Here is a 26,411-nt window from a genome sequence, read left to right on the forward strand (position 1 = left end):
CAGCCACCAGTCCTGGCTGGGAAGATTAAACAGAAAAATACCTCTGCCCTCCTCCCCAGCCCCCAGACACAGACACAGACACACACACACACACTCACTCACCTCTCCTTCTCCGCAAAATCATTTTGTAACTTTTGTTCCTTTTCAAGGGCTATGTTCTCTGCTTGGTTCTTCAGGGTCTGTTCATATTCTCGGATTTTCTCCTTAAGTGCTTTTATTGTAACCTCTGCAGGAGAACAATAGGGGAAGAATGAGTTTACACAGCTCCACGTGGTTCCACAACACAAGGCTTGCTTTACCCTGTAGGCTCAGTGTGTTTTAAACTTTAGCTCTTCAACTCTGACACAAAATCAATGGATATGAGTCCCTTTGGAGACCTTTTACTCCCTAAATGTTAAATTGAACTTTAAGTGTTTAGGTTGAGAAGGATCAATGGAGTTTGCTGGAAAGCAGAGTGAAGAAGGTTCCTCTAACATGATTTTTTTTTAAAAAAGAAGAAAAAAAATCAATTGTAAAATATAATATCACCTTATTGACTTGCCTAAAATTAGCTCAGTGCTGAGAGAAGATTAATAAAGTCCCAGTGTAGGTTTAAGTATGCATTTACACACAGGACACTTAATTCACCTGACTGTGCTCAGGCACTAAGAGGCAGTTCCACCATGGTTCATGCACAGATGCAATCTCACACTAATTGAACACATATCTGGGATACAGCTCTGTTCTGCTTCCCAGCTGATGAAAAACCCAGCAGCTGGGATCCAACTGCTGCATTAACAGCAGGCACTGGAGCTCTGTATGTCCCAGTTGCTGTCGCTGCCTTGTCATCCACCCCAGGGTTTACACACAAACATTGACTATTTTAACTTTCTGAGGCCTTTGCAGCCTTCCAGGAATTTGAAGAACTCTTGCCTCAGATAAAGGAGCTCTCCTGCATTTCCCCATGCCCAGCAGTGGACGAGAGCAGATGCAGAAACCTGCAGAACTACAGCTCAGCATCTCCTTACGTGCCCTGATCTGTTCCTACGTGAAAGCTCTGTGATCCCACCCACAGGAAAGGACTGAATCCTTATAGGGCTCCGGAGAGGAAAAGCAGGACATCCACCAGAGTATGCTTTGTAACAATAATGGAATTTGGAAAAAGTCTTGGACTGCCAGAAGACTCACAGCAGCAACACAGTTTAGAGTACTCACACCAGGATGCAGGGGGGGTTAAAGACATCAGCCTATTAACAGATACCATTAATAATGCTTGAGGAAAAAATAAAAACTCTTGGATGTGAAAAGTTTCATATTCTGCAGAAACATCCTAGGAAGACAAACCCTAATATGAAAAATAAACTCTATGGGCTTGGGGGGAAAAAAACCTCAGTACTATCACACAAACGCACACATAATCCTTTCAAAATCCCAACGCTGAGAGTTGAGCAGGGAGCTGTGAAGCAGACAGGAGGTAGCTGGTGACATGATCTGCTGTCTGGGCACTACCAAAGCCAGCTTGGGCCACTGTGACCACGAAAAAGCGGGGAAGAGTGGTAAAAATGCTTGCCAGCAAAGCAGCTGCCTCTGCCTGAAGGAGCAGGATTTTGCTGGCTGTGCAGAAATCAGCTGAGGCTCATTACTGAGTAACAAGCCGTGAAAAGGACACGTCACTTCTTTTTTTTCTTAAGCAAAGGGAAATTCTTCCATGAGATCAGGGAAGTCATACAAATCCTGATCTCTTCCTGAGCAAGCAAAGGATGGTCCTTTGCACAGACAGTAGGATGCTGCACTCCCTTCTGGGGACACCTCTGCTCCAGGTCAGATATAAATCTGCAAAAGTATTCTGGTATATGGAGAGAGAGCAAAATAATCCCATGGAAATGCACGTGATTGCACCTTGACTAAGCTTCAATGTCTAAGTTTAAAAGAAAACAAAACTATGAAAATGAACACAAGAAGTGCACAAATATGGGGGGAAACATAACTTTCATAATAAAATCTGATTTTATCTTTAAGCACCTAGCAATAGATTCAGTACAGCTGAAGGCACTAAGTGCCTTTTTCAGTGCTCAGGTCAACCTTGCTTGTCAGGCACTGCCATTTATACCAGGTTTGGAAGTTCTTACAGGCACCATAGAGCTCATACCAGCCCTCCAAACAAAGAGATTAACTGATCAAAGCACCCTCAGCTAACAACAGCCTTTTCCCTGGATAGTTTATTAATCCCTGTTTGAGAGTAAAGCCACGGCGCTGGAGTGAAAAACAACACAAAGGCTACAGTGGGAAAATGGGAAGGAAGTTCCAGCACACCAGGGAAAATCAAAAATGCCAGTTAGGAGTGGTTGTAGCAAAAAAACTCTACAAGTCAAGAGCTTTTCCACTTTGTGGGATGAACCCCCATGTCATGCTTGGATGTACTGGATGCACAGCCTCAGGAAAACTCTGCACAGTGAACTGCAATGATTGTACATTTCCAGCAAAAAATATAGTCTTGCTTGGAGCATTTACAGTTCCAACATGACATCTCCTGCAGTCCAGGCCAAATCCTGGCATGCTGATACCTGTCCTCTCCAGGGGTCACACCCTCTACATTAAAACAAAATATATTTGAAAACATCTAACTGTGTAGATATTCCCTCAGCAAAAAAAGAGATTTAACAAAATCAACTTAGTTGCTAATGCAGCTTTCAAATGTTACTTGGGTGCAACAGTTCCATAATATAAAATATAAAATAAAATCTTAATTTTTCTGAATGCCAAGATATTTTACCTTTCCATCATCCAGAACTGGGCATTAAAAATGGACATGAGAAGTCCCATGAATGGGCAACTAAATGTATGGCTGAGAAATTTTTTTTCTTGGTGCAGCAAACTGAATCACAAGAAAATTTAAGCAGTCTTGAAGCCAACAGGCTTTAAATCTCACTGAGATTTTCATGTATTTTCATGTACTTTAGTCTCATTAAAACTTAAATAATTTAACAGTAATAGCTTGTATTTACATTGCTCTATGGATGGTCTCTAGAGTAAAAATAAAGTGCATATGCTGAATGTACTCCAGTAGTACATTTTGATAAAGAAACACAGTACAGAAAAAGTTCCATTTTGTACAGATTCATATGTGGGTACAAAATACAGAATTTTTGTGTCTGTCTGTGCAAGCTGCACATCCTGCAAGTACCAACACCCACGTTCAGCTTGATGTCAGTACCAGCACTGCTTCTTATAAAATGTCACAAATAACGTCAGTCAGGTGTAATTTTCAGTGCTGAAGGCTACAACCAAATATGCAGAATAACAACTCTGACTTGGTGCTACAGTAAATGAAACTTTTAAGAAATCCAAAGAGTCTGCCCAAAGCCCATCTCCACACACAAACACAGAAGTGGCTCTAATAGACCATTGCACTTTCTCTGCTGAATTTCAATGCTAGTGTCACGTCTACCTCTAGGAATAAAACTGAATTCAAACCCTGTCTTCAAATTTCAGTGTGCATTAAAAGCTGATAATACAATTGCAACCTACCCTGATTTTTCACCTCGGCGAATTCCTTATTGTATTCCTCCAGAGTTTCCCTAAGTTTCTGGTTTTCTGTTTCAATATCGTGCATGCGTTGAACCTTCAGCTGAAGCTGCTGTCCTAAATCCAAGGCTGGAACCGGATCTGAAAAAGAAACAGTAAAATAAAATGTAACAGGAACACTTCTGTGACCCAAGCAGTTCAGAGCACAAGTGTCGTTTTTTCTCCATTTTGGTGCCAGCAGGGCCCTTCTTGGAGATATTAGAGCTGTACATTCATCACATTGTATATCCTGCAAAGTTTAAAAAAGCAGAAATATTTAATTCTATCAATGTTCCTTTTAAATACAGAGTCAGGCTGAGAGGGATGGGGGTGTTCAGCCAGGAGAGGAAAAAGCTCTGTGGAGACCTCAGAGCCCCTTCCAGTGCCTGAGAGGGGCTCCAAGAGAGCTGGAGAGGGACCTGGGACAAGACCTGGAGTGGCAGGACAAGGGGGAATGGCTTCCCACTGCCAGACAGCAGTGGGAAAAAATTCTTGGCTGTGAGGGTAGTGAGATCCCAGCACAGCTTGCCCTGGTTGTAGCTGCCCCTGGATCCCTGGAAGTGTCCAAGGCCAGGCTGGACAGCACTTGGAGCAACCTGGGACAGTGGAAGGTGTCTCTGCCCATGGCAGGAGAGTGGAACAAGAGGAGCTTTAAGGTCCCTTCCAACCCAAACCATTCTGTGATTCCATGAAATTCAGACATGGCTTCTCCATCCTGGCACTAATCCCCAGGACAGTGTTCCTGGGTGCAGACAGTCATGATACAAAGGCATGTGAGAGTTTTAAGCTTCACATTTTATATTGCAAAATGAGAATTTTTGGGTGAAAAGCAATCAAACTGCAGAGTTCACTGACAGCTACTGTCCCTCATAGCCCTCTGCTTGTGGAGGAGTGAATTTCTGAAGCAAACTCTGCCGTCCTGCACAGCAGAGCTCAAACAGGTTCTGTGACCATGGAGATCTGAGTGGCACTTTTTTCTAATTGACAGAAACATTGTCTGCATGTAATCAATTCCACGACCCTTGGGTTTGGATTTCACTTTTTCTTCCACTAACCAAATGTCTTAACCAAATGTCCTCTCAGATGTTCATCCCCTTCTGGTAAAGAGAGTTCTCAGCACACACCTGACATGGGCACGTGTGATTTATTCTGGGATTTCTTCCCAGTCAGGACAGGAAAACTCCAGAGTTTGATGGACTTATAAAAGATTATTGAATACATTTCTGCTACGGGCGCCAGCATCTCTTGTGAAATGGCTGCAAAGATTTAGTCTCCTGTTGAGGAATGCTAAACACCAAACTCAGTGGATCAACAACAGTATATATTAGGGAGTTCACTTAATTTTCAACCACCACAGTCATTAATTTTTCAGACCACCCTCAGTTCCAGTCTCTGGAAACACATAATAAGTCTATTGTACCTCTGTTAACACATTAAGCATGAGCCTGTGTGTTTTTTCAATATGCCAGCGTTGTTGCATAGTTTATAAAAGAATAGCACTGGGTTATGTTGAGCTCAGAGACATTCTAAGTAGCAGCCTGCTGCATTTTGTTAGTTGGGCTCTTCAACAGCTTATGGCATTACCCTGTTCATAATACAAAATCTAGGTTGCTTGTCATCTGTTCTCTGTACATACATAGTTTATGACTACATAGCTTTTTCATTTATGCTTTTTAGGCCAAATACTTTTCGTTATTATTATCTGTATTAAAATATTTATAATAAATCAAACTTAAAATGTTATGGTGGCAGAGACAGGAGGGTACAGGTAAGGAATAAAATAGAGAGCTGAAGTGGCAGCAGTAGCACGAGCTGAAGGCTCTGCAGTATTTATGGATGGTCCTCTTACGGCGTGGGCTGTCACAACATTCCCCTGCTCCCATGGAGGTCCCTGACCTTCCTCTGCAAGGAGGGTTTTGTCACACTGCTGCAGCTCAGCATCCCCCAAAGAGCCAGCCCGGGACATTCATCTGCTGAGCACAAAGAAAGGCAGGATTGTCTCGCTCTGGCCACGTCTTAAATTGTTACAGGAACCACGAATCCTATCAGGCCTGGGATCTTGAGCTTCAGCTGTGGGTGTTTCTATGGAATAAGTGTTAAGTAAAATAAATTTATATGAAATAAGTGTTAAAGTGCCATGATGAAAGAAACTGAACTTGACCAAATTGTGGGTGCACTTTTCCCCACCCTCATTTTAACACGCCCGTTGTATAAAGCCAGGACATGCACAAGAGGTATTCTGCTCCTAATACACAGGGCTTTTTATACTGAAATCAGTAAAGAATTAAAAGACAAAAATAACATGGGCATTATAAAGTGAATAATGACTAAACCTTTAGTCAAATTTGCAATCCCTGAGAAGCTTTGTGTACAAAATGAAAATGCTTGCAATCTCATAATTATTCATCAGGACATGTATATTTAATTTAGCTCTATTAAAGGTTAATGTTCAAGTAGCAAAACAGTGACAGAACAAACAAAATGTAAAAAAAGTCTCTGTGCATTAAACTTCAAACTTCACTAGAGTCTATTTGAAGGACTAATGGCCTGCAGCCACCAAATACTGCTGGAGGACATGTAAAAAAATCCCACGGGTGAAGCACCTCTTAGACCTAATTTTTATAAACTGCATTAAAGAAAACTAATTGTTGTATGACAATAAAATGACCAACCAAGACATTTTGGGCAGAGAGAAAAATAATTCTCACGGCAAGCTTCAGCGTGCTCTTTTAGCTTGAAAAGCCTAAAAACCTGTTATTTCTGGAGTATTTATAAACACCAATTAACCTGTAACAAGTATAAACCTTACAGTCACAATGGGTTTTTTTCCTACCTGAGTGGAGCGGATTAAAAATAAATAAAAATACTCTCCTTTTCCCAACACATGCATGCATGGAAAAACATACCTTTTTATATTAACCAGGTTTGCAAAGTATGTTTCATGTCATTTAACAGGAGGTCACTGAATTTTTAAACAAGCAATGGACCAAAACTTTCGATTCATTACACAAACAACAGGCATACACAGCTCAAAAAAAAATCAACTGGCCCTGGCTTATGGAGAGAGGCAGTGAAAAAAATGCCCTTTCTGTGGTCTGTAAGAAAGAAAAATCACCTCATTGAACACTGAAATATGGAAACCTCATCACACATTATTCCCTTGCTTTGAATTTTCTCTTGTGAAATTCCAGAATACCTGCTAGGCACAAGATAAATAAAAAAAATCAGAAAATGAGTAAAAAGGATCTGATCATTTAGAAGCATTTTGCAAGATCATCACTGCCCAAGAGTAGATTGAGATCTCTATTTTTACACTAAATTTAGTGCACCTTTTTCCTCTTGCTTCCTATTCTGCTCATTTTCCCTAATCCACTTGTTGCATGCCATACCCACAGAGAAGACCCCTGTCTCCTGTGTTTGCAGGCAGCCCAGCACATCTGGATCCGATCCCTGACGAGCTTTCCTCCACGCTAGCACAGCAGAAACAGAAAGCGCTGAATTTCCAAGCCCGCAGAGCCCGTTCCTGCCTCTCCTTCCCCAGGGATTGCAGAGCTCTGGGTACATCCCCTGCTCACTGCTGGGGCACACCTCGCTGTCCCCTCGCAGAGGAGCTTCTGTCCCCACACAGGAGGAGGATGGACACGTCTCAGCGGACACAGACAAGAAAACAATTAATGTTACAAATGCGAAGTGATTTTTATAGCGGTTAATACTTCACATCAAATGAGCTGGTGCGACACTGCCACAGCAACACCTCTCAGGCTGTTCTCACACCACGCACATGTCCTGACAAGGAATCTTTTCTCAACAGCAGGGCAGGGAACCTTTTTTCTTTTCTTTTTTTTTTTTTTTTTTTTTTTTTTTTTCTGCTGTTCAGGTATGTAAACTACTGACTTCACAAACAATTTTAAAAGAAATACTGAGATTGATTTTGTCCAACCTATGCATTACATGAGGCAGCCCCCCACCATGCCGAGTGCAGTTTTTAGTGTCACAATGTAAGGAAGATATAAAGCTGTAGAGTGCACAAAGGAGGGACACGCAGACGGTGCAGGGTCAGGAGGGGCCGCACCAGGGGCGGCTGAGGGCACTTGGTTTGTTCAGCTGGAGGAGACTGAGGGGACACTCACTGGAGCCTGCAGCTCTGATCTCGGCTCTCTGTGCCCAGGGATGGCTGGAGCTGTGTCAGGGGAGGTTTAGGCTGGGTGTCACGAGAAGGTTCTTCTCCCAAAGGATGCTCTGAGGGAATGGGCACGGCCCCGAGGCTGCCAGAGCTCCAGGAGAGTTTGGACACCTGGATGCCCAGGGTGGGATTGCTGGGGCTGTGCCGTGTCCCTGATGGACTGATGATCCTTGTGGGCCCCTTCCAGCTCAGGATATTCCATGACTCTATAATCCAACCCCCATCCCACATCGCTCAGCCCAAACCCAACCTCAATCCCTGAGACACACCAGGCCCATCGATGAGTGCCTGAACTTCCCAAGTGAGTTCTGTTGATGAACCCCCATCCTGTGAGCTGGAAGAAGGCACAGCTCCCGGTGTCAACAATCCCATATCCCGCTGTTTACACCGCGGGCGCTGTCACAGCGCTGCCCTCCCCGATCATTTTGGCCAAAATGACCACGGCTGCCCCCGTGCCCCTCGCCCGGTGACATCCCACTGCCGCCCGCCTTCCTTTTCGCCAGGGCACTCTGGGCTAATGTAATCATACGATTACATAATTAACCCAGCTGTCTCATTAAGAAAATCAACTGGAATTCAGGGCATAATTAGTCATACAGCAATTAGCATGCTGATGAGCAACTGATGAAAAGCTGTCTCGATATAGAGTATGCTGGGACCACCCTCGTTATTTAAGGAGAGGGGGGAAAAACCCACCTCGGCTCCTGGAAAAGGAGCTCCTGCGGGACAGGGAATGTTTAAAGTTTATGTTTAACCCTTTGACCGTGGCTGCTGCTGCCGTGAGGGGTGAGGACCCCCAACAACACCGAAGGCCTGATGGGGGTTTTGCCAAACGGAGTGGAAAAACCGTGTCATTGTTTAAATGTTCAATTTGCAGCGCGCAGGGCCAAATTACCCTCTCTCCCCACATATATTTATATAAATATATATATTTAACCCTAAGACTGTGGAGTGCTGCTCGGCGAGAGCAGTCCTGAGGAACGGGCGCCGACAGCTCTGCCGGGAGGGAGCACCGAGACCCCTGAGCACTGCCCGGACCCCGTGAGGCACTGCCCGGACCCCGTGAGGCACTGCCCGGACCCCGTGAGGCACTGCCCGGACCCCGTGAGGCACTGCCCGGGACCCGTGAGGCATTGCCAGGATCCCCCGTGAGGCACTGCCTGGACCCCTTGAGGCACTGCCCGGACCATGTGAAGCATTGCCAGGATCCCCCGAGGCACTGCCCTGACCCTGTGAGGCATTGCCAGGATCCCCCGTGAGGCACTGCCCGGACCCCGTGAGGCACTGCCAGGATCCCCCGAGGCATTGCCCGGACCCCCTTGAGGCACTGCCCGGACCCCCGAAGAGGCTGCTCGGATCCCCAGAAAGGCGGTCCGGACTCCCACAGGGGCTGTCCGGAGCCCGGAGTGACCGCCCGGAGCCCGCACAGCCCCCGGGACCCCCGGCCGGCCCCGGCCCGCAGCGCGGCGCGGGGAGCGGCAAAGCCCGGCCTGGATCGCAGCGCGGGCGGATCGGGCGGCGGCCGCGGTGCCGGTGCGGTGCCGGGGGCTCCTCACACGCTGTAAAATCATCACAAACGGGGTCTTGCCGTGCGGGGGAACCCTCACGGATGGGCCAGGGATAGCACGAGAACCCAGCGCTTCACTCTTTCCGGCCCGAGGTTCGCTCTCGGCTTATTTGCAAAATACATTCATAGAAATCACAAAATCACAGAATGGTTTGGGTTGCAAGGGACCTTAAAGCTCATCTCGTCCATCCCCTGCCATGGGCAAGGACACTTTCCATTAGCCCAGGGTGCTCCAAGCCCTGTCCAACCTGTCCTTAAACACTTCCAGGACAGCCACAGCTTCTCTGGGCACCCCGTGCCAGGGCCTGCCCGCCCTCACAAGGAACAATTCCTTCCTAATATCTAAATTAAACCTATTCTCTTTTCCTTTGAATCCATTCCTTTGGTATCATAACATGGAGCTCCTAAAGAGCCTCTTCCAAAACAAAGGACTCGCCTTTTAACAACCCCCCCTCCTCCCTCTTCATTTACAGGCCTGTAACACTGGAAATGATAAGAAAGCAAGTTATGAAACAGTGCCACAACTACAGGGGCAATTAATAATTTATATCACTGGAAATGTGTTTCCTAAGGTTGGGATCTAAAAATAATTCAAGGAAGGCAACGCGTCTCTTTCAACGCGACTGAATTTCTGTAAGCAAAGCTCTCGGTGATCGCTCACCAGAAACGCCCACACGAAACGATAAGGGAGGGAGAAAAAATAATAATCCTCCTAAAACACAACTTTATTAACGTGATTTAACTTTTTCAAAGAGCCAGGAGTTCAGCCCTGCTGTCACAATACTTTGGTCACGAAGTAAAGGAAGTTTTTTTCTCCCTTCCCAAATGCAACACTGCTCTTTCCACAGAGTGTTCCTGCCGGAGAATGATCCCTGGATTACAGACACGGAAAAGCTCCACGAGCTTTTGATGCAGTAACAGCTTTTGTGGGAGACTGCATGTCTGAAAATAACCTGAAATGTGTTTTAGAAAAAATAATAATTACATTGTAGCTTTTGAATATTCAAACACCTCACAGCATACTTAATTAATTCATTAATTATTCCCCAGAAATTTCAGGGGTAAATTGAAATAGCCTAGAGAGACTGAGACAAAGATTTCATGGAATAAATGAAGGCTTTGCTCCCGTTCCCCTATGACTCTGGTAGCCCAGGGACAGAAGAGTTATAGCCGTAATTCCATTTGAAACAAAGCTCATCATCTCTCCAACTCCTCACTTCATAAAAACCATGAAAAGGTTCTTCCTTCAATCAAGAATTATACATATTTTCTTACTCCCCCATCCCACAGGACTGGGATCTGTGTCTTCCTTTTATTTTTTCCCACTTTTTAACAGCATTCTCCTCACCCTCCGGCTGTCAGAGCGTTCTGTGCAGGCTCTACCGGGGAATTCAAAGTGCCCACAAGAGGGTGAGGGACTCTCATTTTCCTTACTAGAAAATTAAAACAAAACCCAAAAAAAGCCGAATCCCAAATTGTGGCGACCTCTGGAAGCACAGAGGCAGAGTGATGGGACCCCCCTGCATGGGGACGGGGGAGTGGCAGCAGACCGGCGCCTTTCCTCCCCATTAATCACCGCACAAGTTCTCCAAAGCTTGCAGGGTTAAATGAAACAGCACGGGATGGTGTACAGGCAATGTGACCACAATCATACAGATCCCTACCAGAGTGTGGTCCCTACATCTTGTGGGCTATTATTTAAAAACACCCTTTATTTATCTCCCAGCTCGGGAATGGTTACTGCCTGGAAGATGGCTCAGATTGAGATGCATCACTATCCTAAGAATTTAAAAAAAAAAATCACGTAAAACAGAGTAAATGATCGACTCCTTCATGAACTGCACTGCAGTTCCCTGTATTTTCGAAGCGGTAACCAAAGTAAATCCTCAGAAAAGTTTTTAATATTAAACGTGGGGTTTGCATAATAGGTAGGGCAGTATTTGATGGCACTATGTCAGCTGAAAAAGAACCTAATGAGTTACAAGAGAAGCCACTGCAACTGAAAAGGCTCTGATTTGATTGTTAATGTTCTAGTAATGGCCCAGGACACTGGAATTTCTGCTCATACAGTGAGTTCAGTGCAAAGGACATTTACAGAAAAAACATTTGTACTTCAAGTTCCATTTCTCTTACTTTGAGATTACAAAAGAAAAAAGAGCCTTCTACTATGTTTGAAAGCATTTCTGCTATATCCATCCCTTCTTTCTCCTAAAAGCTTCAGAACAGACTTAGCACTAAACCCTCCGAAAGCTGGGGTTTATTTTAATTCCAGTTCACATTCCTGCAACTGAGAAAGGGAAAGTCCAATATTCCCCCTCGCCAGCATGCTCTGCCTTTTGCTCCAGTCACGGGCCTTGGGGCTGCTCTAAATCTCTCTCCCTGCAGCAAAATGATCGGAAGGGCTGCGGTGACACCCTGCAGGTGAACACGGTGACACCCTGCAGGTGAACACGGCCCCTTTCCGTAGGGATATCTGCTGGGATATCTCCTTCTCCTGCACATTCTTCCTGCTCCTATTCACTGCATCCTTCCCCTTGTCTGCACCTCCCCTCTTCCTTCCGTGCCTCCAGCCTACCAAATGAAATAGGGCTTGACAACCACACAATAAATTTTTTAAAGTGAATGCTTTAGGGATATTTCTTCCTCTGAATATTTATTCCGGCTTTTACAAAGGAATTTATCCAATTATTAATTCAACGAGAAAAACTAGAGAAAAAAGTATGTGATCAGACAAGCCCAACTTCAAGCCACGTATTCAGGTAACAGAACTATTTTCAGTTATTTTGACATGGGTTTCAAAACAGAAGGATAAAGTGAATGAGCTCTAAAGATGGGAACTGGCCAGGACTTCGTGCTCCATCTGAAAATAGCTGTGTAACACTAACAGTGCTGCCCTACCAGCATGCACTCAGCCAGCACACATCCCAAACTGCACGTTGTGCTGCGCTCGGAATTCCAGCCCCACGGGAAAGGAGGCTGAAGTGATTATTGAGCTACTTGTACATTCCTCAGCGCTGGACTGCCAAGGCTGGAGCAGCATCCCGGGCGATTCAGGATATTCTGGAAAACCAAACGGCGCCAGCTCTGCCCCTCTGAGAACTCTGCTCAAATCTCCCCTGGGCAGTCGGGACTTCAAACTGTTCCTCTCACTCCCACTCGGGCACCCCTTGCACATTTCCAGAACACTAAATTTTCACAGTCCATAATTTTTTACAGTACAGACTTTGCTTCCAGATTTTCCTGTTTGTGCAACTCTTTCTTTTTACCTGTTCTGAACACGCAGGTGAAACATCAAGGATTTTGGCTTCAGATGGGATCCACTCACCAGCTAAATCACTGCCTGCAGCCACAGGGGTTTATGGCTTTTCACTCTTTCAAGTATTAACTATGCTCAATTTTCTGCTTAATTTTATCAGATTTTCAAGTGTGTTTAGAAAGACACCCGACTGCTGCGCTTGAGGGGTGTCTGTGCCACTTCTGTTTCTGTGAGCAAGTTCATTTTGCTTCCTTTTCCCCTTGAGAGTACTCACTATAATATTGTTTTCCTTTCCCTATAACGTTGAGAAAAGGCACATTATGAATATTCATTTCCCCTGTACAGTCTGGGGCAGCAAAACCATAAACTTGTTCATTTTATGGGTCTGTCCTTTGTTTTATTCCAACATATTTTATTGGGAAAGGGGTGACAGTTTTGACATGTATTATTAACAAATGAGGAACTGCCTAAAATTTTTCACCCTGCAACGATACCAAACATTTCTCAAAAATGGTCTGTGCTGTTCAGCCTTGATGTACCACACACTCAGGGTTTACTATGACTTGATCTTGCTCTTCAGACAGTTTTGCCAACCAATCAACCATTATCTCAGACAAGAGCACTCTAAGTATTAACTTTTTAGTATTCTACTTTGGGATGTGCTTAAACACAGTCCTTCAGAGTGAACCTCTTTTCCCTCACCTCTCTTTATTACCCCCTAAATTTGCATAAATTTGCACCCAGCTCTCCCTACTGACAGAAAAGACTGGGGGTACCTAGGTTGAAATTTTAGCACATCATGAGTCATCTAGGTCTGTAAAAGTATTATGCAGACTTTGTTACCAGGCCTGGCATTAACTTTTCTGCTTAGCGTTACACTTTCCCAAAAAATCCAAGCACGGCACAGGACATACATAAACACAACAATTTCATACACATTATCACCTCCAACATAAGCAGCAGGTAATTTTTCTGGAAGTAAAAACATCCAACCAAATCCAAAATCAAACCTGTTTTTCTCTTGTATCACCTTTAACCTCAGGACACTGACCAAATACACTTCAAATGGAATTTACTTGTAGCCCAAATAGCAGTGCAAGTCTAGAGAGGGCCATGAGTTCTAAATAATCAAAAGGCAAAAGCTGATAAATGGGTGATTATTTGCAAGCACTGCAAATAATTTTAATTTCTGCATTTAGAAGTAATTCCTTCACACTTATTTTGTGCTTTACTGATCATTTATTTAAAATGAACTTTGTGTTTTCTCAAATAAAGAATTCCTTGGAAAAAGAACGCTCTATGCAGGGCAGTTGGAATTTGCAAGGCAGAACTGGGATTGTGTGTAAAATACTACACATAGTGATAGGTGTGTGGAAAACTCCTTTGGAAGGAGCCTGCTCCTCCTTCAAACCCTTTGTGAGACACAGCCCCCATGGCTGGGTGTGCAATTTATGATGGCAAGGAGCAAGGGAAAGATAAAACTTCCACTTCAGCCATCTTTCACTGTTATTGCTTTTGATTGTTTTGACAGGGCACATTAAAAAAAAAAAGTCTTATTTTTATCTTCTCTGTTTTTTGTTGTACTTCCCTTCGATAGCAGGTCCTCTGAGCTAAAACCCACATCACCCACATTAAATAGCACCAAATCTGATCACAGCACAGACCTGGGAAGGGTCTCCAATAAAAGCACACACACACACTTTTTACACCCCGAGAGTCGTTTTGTTTCCTGAAGAGAAAATTCCCATGAAGGAGAAACGAAACCCATTTCTGGCTCAGCCCTGGCAGGCAGCACAGCCCCTCCAAAGCAAGAGCAAACAGCTGGCATTAACCTTCCCCCACTCTCAAACTGAATGCTGAAAAAACTCTGTGGTTTTTCCTGTTCTATGGGCTGAACCCAACTGGGTTTAATTGTGCCACATCCCGAGAGCAGAGTTTGTGTTTAAAGGCAGAATTGTTTCTTCTTTGCCTACACAGGAGCAATATTGAGACAAAATACTGAGCAAATCCACCGTGGCACTGGGCTGAAACTGCAGTGATCCATTGCAGGAAGAAAATTCTATTTAACAACTTTATCCAGACACTGACACCTGGCATTCACTTGGTCTCCACCTTTTACTTGAAAATTACACTGAAGTTTTGTTTTTTAAAAAAAGAAAGTAGCGAACACAGTTTCTTTTTGAAATAAAAATACTTAGCATTTTAGATGCTCACTATTTCTCCTTTAAAGATTTAGGAAAAAAAAAATTTTGAATATACTGTTTATGCAAGGCAACACCATTCCTCCAAACACACAACAAGGCTTCAATTTCACTTTAAGTGCTTGCAAAATTAAGACCCTAAAAGCCAAGGGTGTTAACATAATACACTTATTTTATAAAACTGGAGACAAAGGAATCTTGAACAGATGGAAGAAGGCTTCCTCAAAACACAGAACCAACCTCCCTTTACTTCAAAATAAATATATTCACATTATTTTTAAAGGTAAGTTGTGACAACCTTGTTGATTAGTGCAATTCATGTGGCAGCATTCACTTTTCCCTTGCTCTGTACTGCATACTGAAAATAAGGCAATTAAATGAGAAAATTAATTCCATTAATTAAAAATGTTCAGTCTCAAGCAAGACAGAATGATCTGAGTGAGAATTACAGCTGTATAAATGTACATAAACCAAAATGTTTTCCTTGACATGTGCTTTCCTTTAGGAAGGATAAATTTTGCAGCACAAAGCAATGATAATGCTATTTTAACAGCATCATAAAGCTGGAGAGAGATATATAAAAGGTCTGTTTTATCTTTTAAAGAGAAACCCCCTGATATACATAGGAAAATTTACAAGTAAAATACCACCCTTCCCACAAATTCCTTACTGGTGAGCCTGAGTGAAAACTCTGGTCAGGTCAGGAAAGAAAATCATTAAACTTTGCTGAATCCATAAAGCACTGTAGCTGGAGTTTCAATACAGATCATTTTATAGTAAAATTAAAATAGAAGCCCTTTTTAATTATATAAAGTGTGCACATTATTACTGAGGAGAGAAATACACGCTTTCCTCAAGAACCATAAAATTGGCTGCTGGGAATTAGACTTCAGCTGCAATTATTATATGGTCCTATAAAGGATATTGAAAGTCTGATAAAATTGCACCCTTGTCATGTAACAGCGATTCTTAATGCTAAATAACCACTCTGCAGCATTCCAGGCATAGCTTCCCCCAAACATCATCCCTCCCTTCTCACACCAAAAGAAAACACAGCAGCATTGGGGAGCTAAAAGTGTACCTAAATATTTGAAATACCAAACGAACAGGTCAAAAGATATGTAAAGCCACACAGAGGCAAAGCAACACGTGTGATAAATGAACACTGATGGCTGTTTATAAAGGAGAGCTCTCCATGGATACCCACCCAACCCTCCATGGACACTGCCCAACGCAGCAGACAGACTACACAGGATGAGAGGGGCAAAAAGCAGAGCAACACAATGAAGCAGAGTGACAAAGACCAGTGCCATACCTTCCTAATGGCTGCTTTCCTTCTCCTTGCAGTGTGTGTTGGAACCTGTGAGTATTTGTTACGCCTGCACACAGCTACAGGAGACTGGCTGGGCTTCTCCTGGAGAACTGGAATTTACTTTTACCTCAGACAGGCCTAAAACCTGGAGGTATTTCTCATCTCACAGACTCCACGGCACGCCCAGCTCAGCCAGGCTGAAGTTTTTATGTGTATTACGAATATCAAAGAAATATTTCTGTGACAGGTGACATAAGGCACGCGCAGGGGACGGCGGGGCAAGAGAGTCTGGGGCGTGGGGGAGCAGGGCTGTAAATTTTGCTCCTGCAAATGAAGGAAAAGAGAAAATTCTTTCTTCTACAAAGAAGTCCTGACAAAGTCCCTCACCATTTCAACAGCATAGGTGGGATATAAATCCTGCCTTCTCCTCATGGCTTGGTCTGATCTGCTGCTCAGACCCCAGCACGTGTGATCGTGCTGGGCTTCAGGGAGAAGCCTCTGCACAAGAGCACACGAAGGATCCCACACAGCTCTTGTTTGACACCACTTCTCAATCGTGAAAAAAGCCAGACTGTTCCATCTCAAACCTACTCAGCTCCCAAATTATGGCAGGAAACTGCAGCCAGAGTTAGATGGAGATGGAGGGGCTGCAGTGCCTCTCCCCAGCGCTCCCTGCTGCGCTCCCAGGCTGCAGGTGTGTTGGGAATGTTTTCTTGGAGAGATTTCTTTCCAACCAGAGCTCTGTGTGCCCATCCCAAGCCCACACTGCTGCACTCCCAGGCTGCAGGTGTGTTGGGAATGTTTTCTTGGAGAGGTTTCTTTCCAACCAGAGCTGTGTGTGCCCATCCCAAGCCCACACTGCTCGTGCCAGGCAAACTGCCCGTGATGGTGGGACCCTCTCTGAGATCCCCACTCCTGGTGGCCAAAGGGAGCTGCTCTGTGTCCAGTGGATGTCACTGAGACTCTGAGCAGGAAATAAGTGAAGGAAAACTCACAGACCACAGCTGACTAACCTAAAAACAACATTTCTGAGGCAGCTGTGGCCCAGGAAAAGAGTGGTGAGTCCCTGTGGAGGGACTAGACACTGGGCACTGCTCAACTATGAATGGGAAAGCATAAAAAATATATATTTGTTAGCTCAGACTAAGCATCTGAAAACACTAACCTTTCAACCAGGTAATCATTAAACTAAAACATTAAAAAATTAATTTTTATTTGAAGCACACATGAAATGTGCTCCTTAAACAGTAAAACCAGTAAAGGCCAAAGTATATGAAGCTTTAAAAGTATTTAAAAGTATTAATTACACCTCAAAACCCCAGCTGAGGTATTTTGAATGTTATATATATAATGTTAATTTTTGATCAAACTATAAAATGACACACAGAGTGTGCCAACAGCTCAGTCAGGCTGAGATGTGGCAGTGGAGACTTGAGCTCCTCATTCCCTCTTAGCTGTGGGTACAGCTGCAAAAAGAAAAATCTGTTCAGGCAGTTATTTATTTACCACCAGGGAAAATAAAAAAAATCAACTCCAAAATGTAAAAAGACATGAACTGAAACCAAATGCCAAACAAAGAAAGTTTGGATGCCAAACAAAAGGGAAGTTGAAAACACATACAATAAAGGCCTTTGAATAAAATTTATGATCACACTTACACTGCACAGAACTGAAATTTGGTAGTGATTTACTTTTCAGTAAGGCTTTTTCTTTTGTTTTTTTTGGAAGGCATGAAAAGTTTCTTCTATCCTTTAAAAGTACACATACTGCTTTTTCTTGGTAAAGCTTTGAGATGCTTTTTTTGGTTTTTTTTTGTTAAAATTGTCTGAACCCTCTAAGAAACAAATTACTGAAGATCACACAGTATCATAATAATATAAATTGATTCATACAAACATTAACATGTAGATGCAATGAGAAGTCCTGAAATGTGCCACAGTTACAGTTCTCTCCATTAGAAACAATACAGGAGTCTATATCAGTTCCAGAACAAAACCTTTGCTCATATTTACCTTATTAAAAGTAGGAAAAATGCCCAGTAGCATTCACACAAGCATGAACCATTAGTTTCTCAGAATAAGGGAATAATTTGCTTACCTGGAACATCAATTAATCTCTTATAAACATTCAAGAAGGCTGCCTCTGCTTCTTTGCTTCGTTTACCCAATGCATCAATCTAAAAGGGGAGATGAGAAAAGAAGCTTTAAGATTTGTTCCAATACAACTCTTACACTCAGAGCTAAAAATACGAAGTTAACAGTTTCATGTAAAACTGATAATTATATAAAAAAGGGAACCCAGGTCTCCTGTGTACAGCTCCTATAGAAGTAGTCTTAAAAAACTGTTTGTGCTACATTTGTACTGAATATAATTTAAAGTCCATTTTTCAGCCCAATAACCAGCATCAAAATATTTTCATGAACACTCCTGCCTGTTGTGATTCTTTACTTTAAATCTTTATAAAAAGCCTGGTATTTGCCAGGCAGATTCTCTCCTCAACAACTGTTTTCCTTTACCACTTATTGAGATCTAACACAGCAAACGGAACTGCGGCCACTTCTGATGTCCCACTCTGCCTTTATTGTGGTAAATAGATTTTTCTATTATTTCCAAAAAGCCTGTGAGGAGATGAAAAGATGAACTTGTTGAGCACCCTGTGATACTTAACACTAAATAACTGAATCTTCTGCATGCAAGGAAGTTTTCTAACACAGCTCAGGCACAGTCTGCGCTCCTGAGCTCCTCTGACCCGCTTCTCCTTGTGTTCTGTGACACACAAAAAACTCAGAATTTATTCTTATCATTTTATTATTTCCCCCCTAAGTCTGTATTTTCATCTAAAACTCCATTTAACGAGGAAAGGCAGCTTAACAGCTCTGAAAATAAAATACTTATTCCAAAGCAACTTTTTTTTTGTAAACATGTATTTTCTTTTTGTACTAGAAACCGGAGAGGATTTTCTGTTGCTTCATATTGACAATAAACAACCCAACTGAGTCAGGATGAGATCCAGTGAATTAATACTCCAAAGCAGAGGGACAGAAAGGGAAACAGGAAAGCCTGACACAGCTCTGTGGCAGCTTACCCAAACCAGGAAACCAAAGGCACGGAGATTATCGTTCCCATATTTTAATAAAAGGCAAGGAAGGATCTGAAGAACTGCGGATACAAAGGCCTGATATCAATTCTTCTGTGTATTTGAAAGGCAGGGAATATTATGGAACCATTTAAAGGTGCGGACGTCACCGCGGCCTAAAAAAAGGAAGGCCCTGTCTGAAAAACGTCCTTGAATTCTTTCTCTACATTATTGATTCGGTAGATAAGGCAGAAACAATGGCCAGAGTTTACTGTATCTGTATTTCAGGAAAGTATCTGATATTTTGTTCTGCAGGAGGGGGATTTGCAGCACTGGGAAGCGTGTGACCAAGCCAGGGCTCTGCCAGCTCGGGCTGGCCGGAGAGGAAAGGAGGGGAGATAAAGCAGGAGGGGGCTGTGGGGTCAGCCCTGCTGCCACTGGTGTTTGCTTTGTCCTGAAAAACTCTGGGAAGAGAAGGGGAAGATTTGGGGAGGGAGAGGGGGGCAATCCTGCAGCGTGGATGAATGAATAACGTGGGGAGTCAGTGGGAGCGCGGCCGGTGCGGATCAGCCTCGTGCCTTGTCGGGATCACTGCGGGCAGGATTGAGGCCACGACACCAAAGACAGGGACAATCACAGAAATCACCCAGAAGCACAATGCACAAGGTGGAAGCCAAGAAAAGGCCTGGAGGGGAGGAGGGGTCAAGGAGGGAAATGAGGACACGGGCAGCATTTGGCAGCAGCAGCAAGGAAATCTTGGGAGATACGGCGAGAGCTGGCAGGAGACAACACAATGCAAGGTTGTGTTTAAAGAAATAAACCAAGTTCCTATTTTGCTTACATGCCCCCAGGATTCTGGATTCATTTATGGAGATAGGTGGAGGTGTGGTATAACTGAGACCTGACCTGTTTGCAACTTATCAAAGGGTATTGGAAAAGTGATAAATGAGCATCAGATGTTGAAATGATGGAGGATGTGGAGAGCAGATATAAATTCTCAAGAAGAGCTGGCCATGCTGCTCCTTCAGAGTTTTCCAAGAAAGACCATGGAAAGGCACAGGAATCTCCCAGAGCATCCAACCTGCACCAGAGCAAGGGATTGATGGTTGTGAACAACCCACTTAATAATCTGAATTTGAGCATTCACAGATGGACTGATGCTCGTTAGGGAAGAACAGAAGCAATTTGGAGAGAACATTTTCACAGGAGGAGTACTTGAAATGAGCCTGTGGAACGAAGTGCCAAAGGCAGGGAGGCCCTGGGATGTGTCAATCCATGCTGGGGATGGGGTGAGAAGGAGGGGGCACCACCAGGACCCTGGTGCAGTTGAGCTGTTTCATGGGTGCACAGAGACTCTCTGAAGGCCAAACCACACCATATGTTACACTTCTGGACTTCAACGTTCCCACATACAATTTTCTCTCGCTGCTGCTCGGCAGAGAGCAGCCAAATTTAAATTACTATTATTAAATACAATTAGCATTACAGCACTGATTCTGTACTGTATTTTGAAAAAATTCATTTGCCCCTTTTATGAAAAGCAAAGCACTTAAAATGCTTCCATTTCTGGGAAATAACAGGATGGATTTGTTTTCCTATTACAGTTTTTCCACATTTTAATAAAGAGCATTTGTACTTTTATTCTCTCTAAGTATTATAGAAGGTATGGTTTATTTGCTCCTTACCAGTTATAGAGTGATGGAAATATAAACCAGATTTGAAACAACATCTTGCAAGGAGATCAGAGACTTTCCAGAGGAAGCAGTTTGTAAATCACAGGTATTTTACACCTTTTTTCACCCTCAAATTCAAAACCAGAATTCCAAACAATCCCACTAGGCAGAAATATGGTTTTAAGTTTTAGTTGCTAAAAAAAATAAATCAACCTGTCTGGTTTAAAGTTCTACTAAAAATGAGCACTGCGACTATTTTATATCTTAAAATAAAATTTAGAAAAAGTACCATGACAACTTCAACTGGAATAAAAAAATAATTAAGCATGCCAGCACCCAGGTGCATAAGGAAATATGGGAGGAAAAAGACATCAAAAATAGCAAAATATAAATGAAGTCCAGAGAGAGAGGAAACAGAGCACTGAAATGACATGGAAACATTTGGAAGTTCACTGAAAATTTTTCAAATCAAAGTAAAATTGGTTCAGGAGCCAACAAGGCTGAGCTGCAATCAGCTCACATTAAACAGTTGAACTACATTATAAAACTTGCTGAACATTTTTATTTGGCTCTAAAAACTTCAGGGACCCTGAAAGAAGTCAACTTATAATTACACTCGCGTTGTCTTGACACGAGCTTAGCTCCAAATCTTAATTTATCTAAACCAGGCCCCATTATGTCTTCTCTGAGCAGAAAGAAACAACAGTGACCTCTGTATTCCCCACCACCCCCATAAACATATGTTCACTTTTAAGTTTTGGCATCCTATTTGTCTTGATAATACCACTGGCGCTGCAGTGAGATAACAGAGCTGAGACACCAGGAATCCTCCCTGCTCAGCACAGCCTTCATCTCACTCTTCATCCCTAAAACATCACCACGTGGAGGAGTTGTGGCCAGACAGAGCTGAGACCCATCCTCCCTTTATCCACCTTGTTTTTCCAGGTCAAGTGCTCTCCTGAGTTGATGCTCAGGGTACCTGGAGGCTGAGTGCCTCCCCTTCCCTTCCAGAATTGTCTCCTTCCAAGCTGCCTGTGAAGATCTCCATAGTCTGATCCCACTCTCCGTTGCTGTCTGACACTGCTGGCTTGTTCCCCCAAGAACATGGACAGGCTAGCTCAGGAGCACTTGGTCCCAGTCTAATGCCCACTGCACCTGGCTGAAATCAAAATATCATCAACAAAATCCACAGATTTATCTCCACTTTTACATGGAGACACCACATGCACCACAAATCTGGCCCAGGGAAGGTGCTGAATGCAGGTCTATCTGCCTCTGCAGATAAACTCTGCAGGTTTTTGTTGCCTCTTTCAGCTGTGTCCAGCCAAGTTCAGAAGGATAAACGCAAAGCCTGTGGCTTTACTTTGGAATCTGTCAGTTTTTATGCAGTAGGAGATTTCAGCATTAATTTGCTGTTTAGTGCCCCATAATCTCCTGAGCACAGTTCCACAGGGCTGGGGTGCTCTGGGCTGTATGAACATGGCATGGCCTCATGGACTGCACTCAGACTGGAGGATGCACACCTCTGCTCCTGAATTTAAAGATGGAGCAGGATGATGAAGCTCTCTGCAAGGCAGCTGGGCTGCCAGATGCCAGCACATCCTGCACCAACACTTGCATTCTCTGCACTGAGGGGTATCAGCACATGAACACATCTCTGAGCTGGACTGGCACATGTGATGCTCCTCTTAGATCCACCTGGATCACTCAGCAGAGCTGGAAGATGGGGATGCTGCACTCAGCATCCCAAAGACAGCTCCTCTGTGAGGGGTTCCCAGTGCTGTGTCTGTCTGGCATTACCAAAGCACTGGTGATTTACTCTCAGTACCACAAACACAAGTTCACACAACTGTGCTAACGATGAACTTTGCAGTCCCAGCTCTTCCATTTATCCTCATAGTTCTCCAAGTCAGATCTCACTCTTGTTAACCACCTTAACGTGTCTTTTACTGTCCTGCACACAATCTGGAACTAATTTATCAAGTAAAAATAAATTATTTAAAAGAGAAGTTATTTTTCTGTTCTGATTTTTAGTAAATGGATGCCTTAAGGAGACACCCATCCCTTTTCCCTTACACGTCTTCTGTCGTATTGTTTTGCATCACGAAGTTTTTCCATTTGTCTTCAATTACCACAAGTTACCAAAACACCATTAAGAGCTGGAAGAACCATATGAAACAAAGGGAAAAGCACGAGAACAACTCATTAAAGCACCACTCTTTTAAGCCATGCTGTATTCTTGAATAACTGCCTTGGAATCAAATGGTGACTGTAGCAGGATTATTAATGCATCAGTCTTGCTTTGAAGCCTTTACAATACAGTTTGCTTGACTGCCCTTTCTTAATACCAAGAGATATCCACATTAATAAATAAATTAATAAAAATAAAATTGTAATTTACAAATTTATAAAAATTTATTCACCATCCCTGTTAATTTATTTTGTGGAAAAAGTAAGAGGTTCTTATTTTTAGCTTTGTTGCAATTAAAACAGTTTTGAAGCAAAATTATAAAGAAATTATTTCTTTGCAGTTGCTTAAGGCATATGGTGTGGATTTTAGCTGGGCTCTGAATGCTTTAACAGAATTAAGGACTTCCCAGTGCATCCAATACCAATCTGTTTAACAAAGCTGCTTGGGCTGGGACACAGGTACCAGGAAAGAGCCTGGGAAGGGCAGGCCTGCCTCACCAACTTGTTGGTTTAACCTCAAGTTAAACAGAGAGCTTTAGGAAGGGCTCAAGCCCCTCAACTTCTCAATTCTGTTCTCTCTACTGTGAAACAGCTGCAACCTTGAACCCTTAAAATGTTCTCTTCCTTTCATGCCCAGATAAATCCTGATTTTCCCAGACAAACAACGCTGCCATCCCCTGAGGAGTGTTCTCACAGGACAGCTTCTTGCTGCTTTTCCAATCTTTGATCTCCCTTCCCAGTAAAGCAGCCCAGCCCAACATGTGCCTGCAGATACTGACAGCAGAGCCACAGCTCTGAGTAAATCCTGTTTGCCACCCTGCCTTTGGATCAGGGGCTGTGCTGGAGCTCTCCTGGAGCACCCACCTGCCTCCTCCTCACCTCTCTGCATTTCAGAGCTCTCACCCAGCTCCCATCCCATCCACGGGGCAGGCAGGGAGTGTGATTCAGCTCAGTGACTCGGTCAAAAACTAAGGGAGGAGAGGAAGAATTTATTTTCCATTGTGCTGGCAAGCTGAACTGACTCATCCTGTGCATTTGCTGGGCTCAGCACAGGGGAGGAGGTGGGGACCAGAGCTGGGGCAAGGACACCCCAGGGCATCAACCCCTCACCCACAGGGACCAGGTGTGGCACAGAACCAGTGACAGCAATGGACAGCACAAGGAGGCTCACAGTGCCAAGTGTTGCCAAAATTCTCTTTTATCCATCAATCTTTACAGAGTAAAAGTGGATTAACTTTGTTCATGTCTATATTAGTTCATATTATACACTCTGATGTATAATGGCATGTTACAATTTTCCTGGAGGTTTTGGTGCTTTTCATGCTCAAGTAAAACAAATCAAAGGACAGCCTGGTCCTGGAAATGAGGACTTTGCTCATGGAAGGATAAATGATACTCCTGAACACCAAGCTAATGCAACATCCCAGCCCCTCTGACACTTTACTCACAGTGTTTCCTGTGTCACAAACCAGTAACTTCAGCCAGGGATGCCTGGATCTGTAGACTGCTGTGGAAATGGGGTTGATTTGCAATGTTTTACTCCAATTAGTAAGTGTGGGTGCTAGTGATTAGTCAAATTGTGTTGTACCTGAATTTTAAGGAGGGTAAAAACCTTGTGTGAAACCAGATATGGGGTGCCCCAATTTGGCTGCACAATGAAGAATTTATTTATTTATTAACCCTTGTAATTCTACACTTTGCATCCCAGCCTCTCTCCTCAAGTCAGCACAGGCCAGCTGTGAATTTTCTTGGTGCCAAAAAGGTAAAACAAAGAGCTGACCTCTGAACAGTGGACCCATCCTTCCCCCAAAAATGAAGGAACATCTTTCTAGTGAATAGATCAGTGAATCATTTGTTCTGTCACCAAAGAGGGAGATGTCAGAGCTTGCCAGTTCTGACCCTCGAGGTTCAGTGAGAGCACAAGAATGGAGAACAGCTCTGCCCATGCCAGCCCAGCCGTGTTTGGTGTGGGAAATGGGGCAGGGAGGAAGGGGAGGAGGCCAGGAGAGAGCAGCCTGGGCTGTCCCACACCACCCCCAGCTCCCCACTGACCTGGAACCCACAATCACTCCTCTCCCTCATGGATCATCCAAACTTCTGTTTAGGTACTTTAAAAAAAAAACATTAGGTGGAGGAATCTATGCAAGAAGGAGCTCATTAACCACCTTTGTGCAAAATGCACCTGTGCATAAATACCAAGATGCCCCCTATCCTGGTGCTTTTTACTGAGCTCACCCTCTTGCTTCTCTTTTCTGACACCAGCTTGTATAGAACCTCATTGTAAATCTGTAATAATCAGAGGTAATTCTGTAATAAATGCAGAGATAATTCTGTATTTCCAGGAACAGGGACTTGCAGAATACCTCGCCTGGCCCAGCCCTCCCATCCCCATTCCTTCCAGCATACTTCAAGCTCTCTTTTTTTTTCCCTGAGGATGAGAAGACACTCCTGACCCTGTGAGCTGCACCAGTGCTGTCGGAATCCTGAATAAACTGAATTTCCCACCACTGTTCCCGCTGCCCCCGAGCGCACAGCGCGCCTCGGTACAGACAGCCCACCAGCTGCCAACAGGAATTTCAGCACTTTGTCAATTATGTAAAAATAAGAGGATTTGGGCTGATCCTCCCCAGAGTTACCCTGGTAGTCTCTGCTGTCTTGGTACAACTTGCCTGCAAGTTGGAGAGGAACCTGCAGGAGCTCTGGGGAAGGTGCACAGTGCCTGCTGCTGCTGCTGGGATGTGCAAGGTTTGGGACTTTGCCTGTTATCCCCACAGCTGAGAGCTGTCCCAGGAAGGAAAAAGGGATTCAGTAGAGAGGCTCTGACTGTATTTGAGAGTCTCTGCAGACCTGTCCCTGCCCTGCAGGTCAGTGTCTCCTCTCAGGGATGCTTTTGGCCCCGCAGCAGCCGCCCCATGCGCTCAGCAGGGAGAGCCTGTGAGATGCTGGAGTATATTTAAATCACCTTCCTCAGGAAAGATGTTGTTTAAACTGCAATCAAGGCAGCCAAAAATAAATAAATAATCATTTACACACTTCTGTAAACAAAGAAATGAAAGCACTGTGGAGCTGCTGTTACCCCAAGAGCAGGTCATGACCTCTCCTTGCTTTGGGGAACAGAACTGAGATGCAGATTGGACTTTGAAAGAGAATTAACTGCCAAAAATATTCACTTTTGGTAAATAGAGGGTTTTGATGGGACTTCCATTGAAAAGCAGGGAGGCTCTGGGCCCAAACACGAGCGCTGGATTTTGATGTATGCTGTTGACTTCCCCAACACAGAGCAATTTGTAATAGCTTTGCCACGCTGTTGTTTTCAAAGCTCCTGCTACATCACAAGCATTTATTTCTGACCACAAAATTACATTTATTCAACAGAAAGCAGCTCAGGGTCTTTAAGAGGTTAACTTCTG

At 43.8% G+C, this 26,411-nt stretch overlaps 1 protein-coding gene across 6 annotated transcripts in view; it reads right to left on the reverse strand.

Annotated features, from left to right (window-relative positions):
• Positions 1-26,411, reverse strand: part of CUX1 (cut like homeobox 1) — a 268,976-nt gene that overhangs the window by 130,232 nt on the left and 112,333 nt on the right. For all 6 annotated transcript variants that reach the window (XM_033077920.2, XM_033077921.1, XM_033077918.1 and 3 more), the window contains exons 4-6: positions 18,160-18,238; positions 3,508-3,645; positions 103-226 (exon numbers count right to left, since the gene is read on the reverse strand). In XM_033077920.2, coding sequence (XP_032933811.1) covers positions 103-226; positions 3,508-3,645; positions 18,160-18,238 — 341 coding nt within the window. The remainder of the gene's footprint in view (positions 1-102; positions 227-3,507; positions 3,646-18,159; positions 18,239-26,411) is intronic.

Source organism: Catharus ustulatus, chromosome 22 (assembly GCF_009819885.2).
Source record: "Catharus ustulatus isolate bCatUst1 chromosome 22, bCatUst1.pri.v2, whole genome shotgun sequence".
In the NCBI taxonomy this organism is placed as follows: domain Eukaryota; kingdom Metazoa; phylum Chordata; class Aves; order Passeriformes; family Turdidae; genus Catharus; species Catharus ustulatus.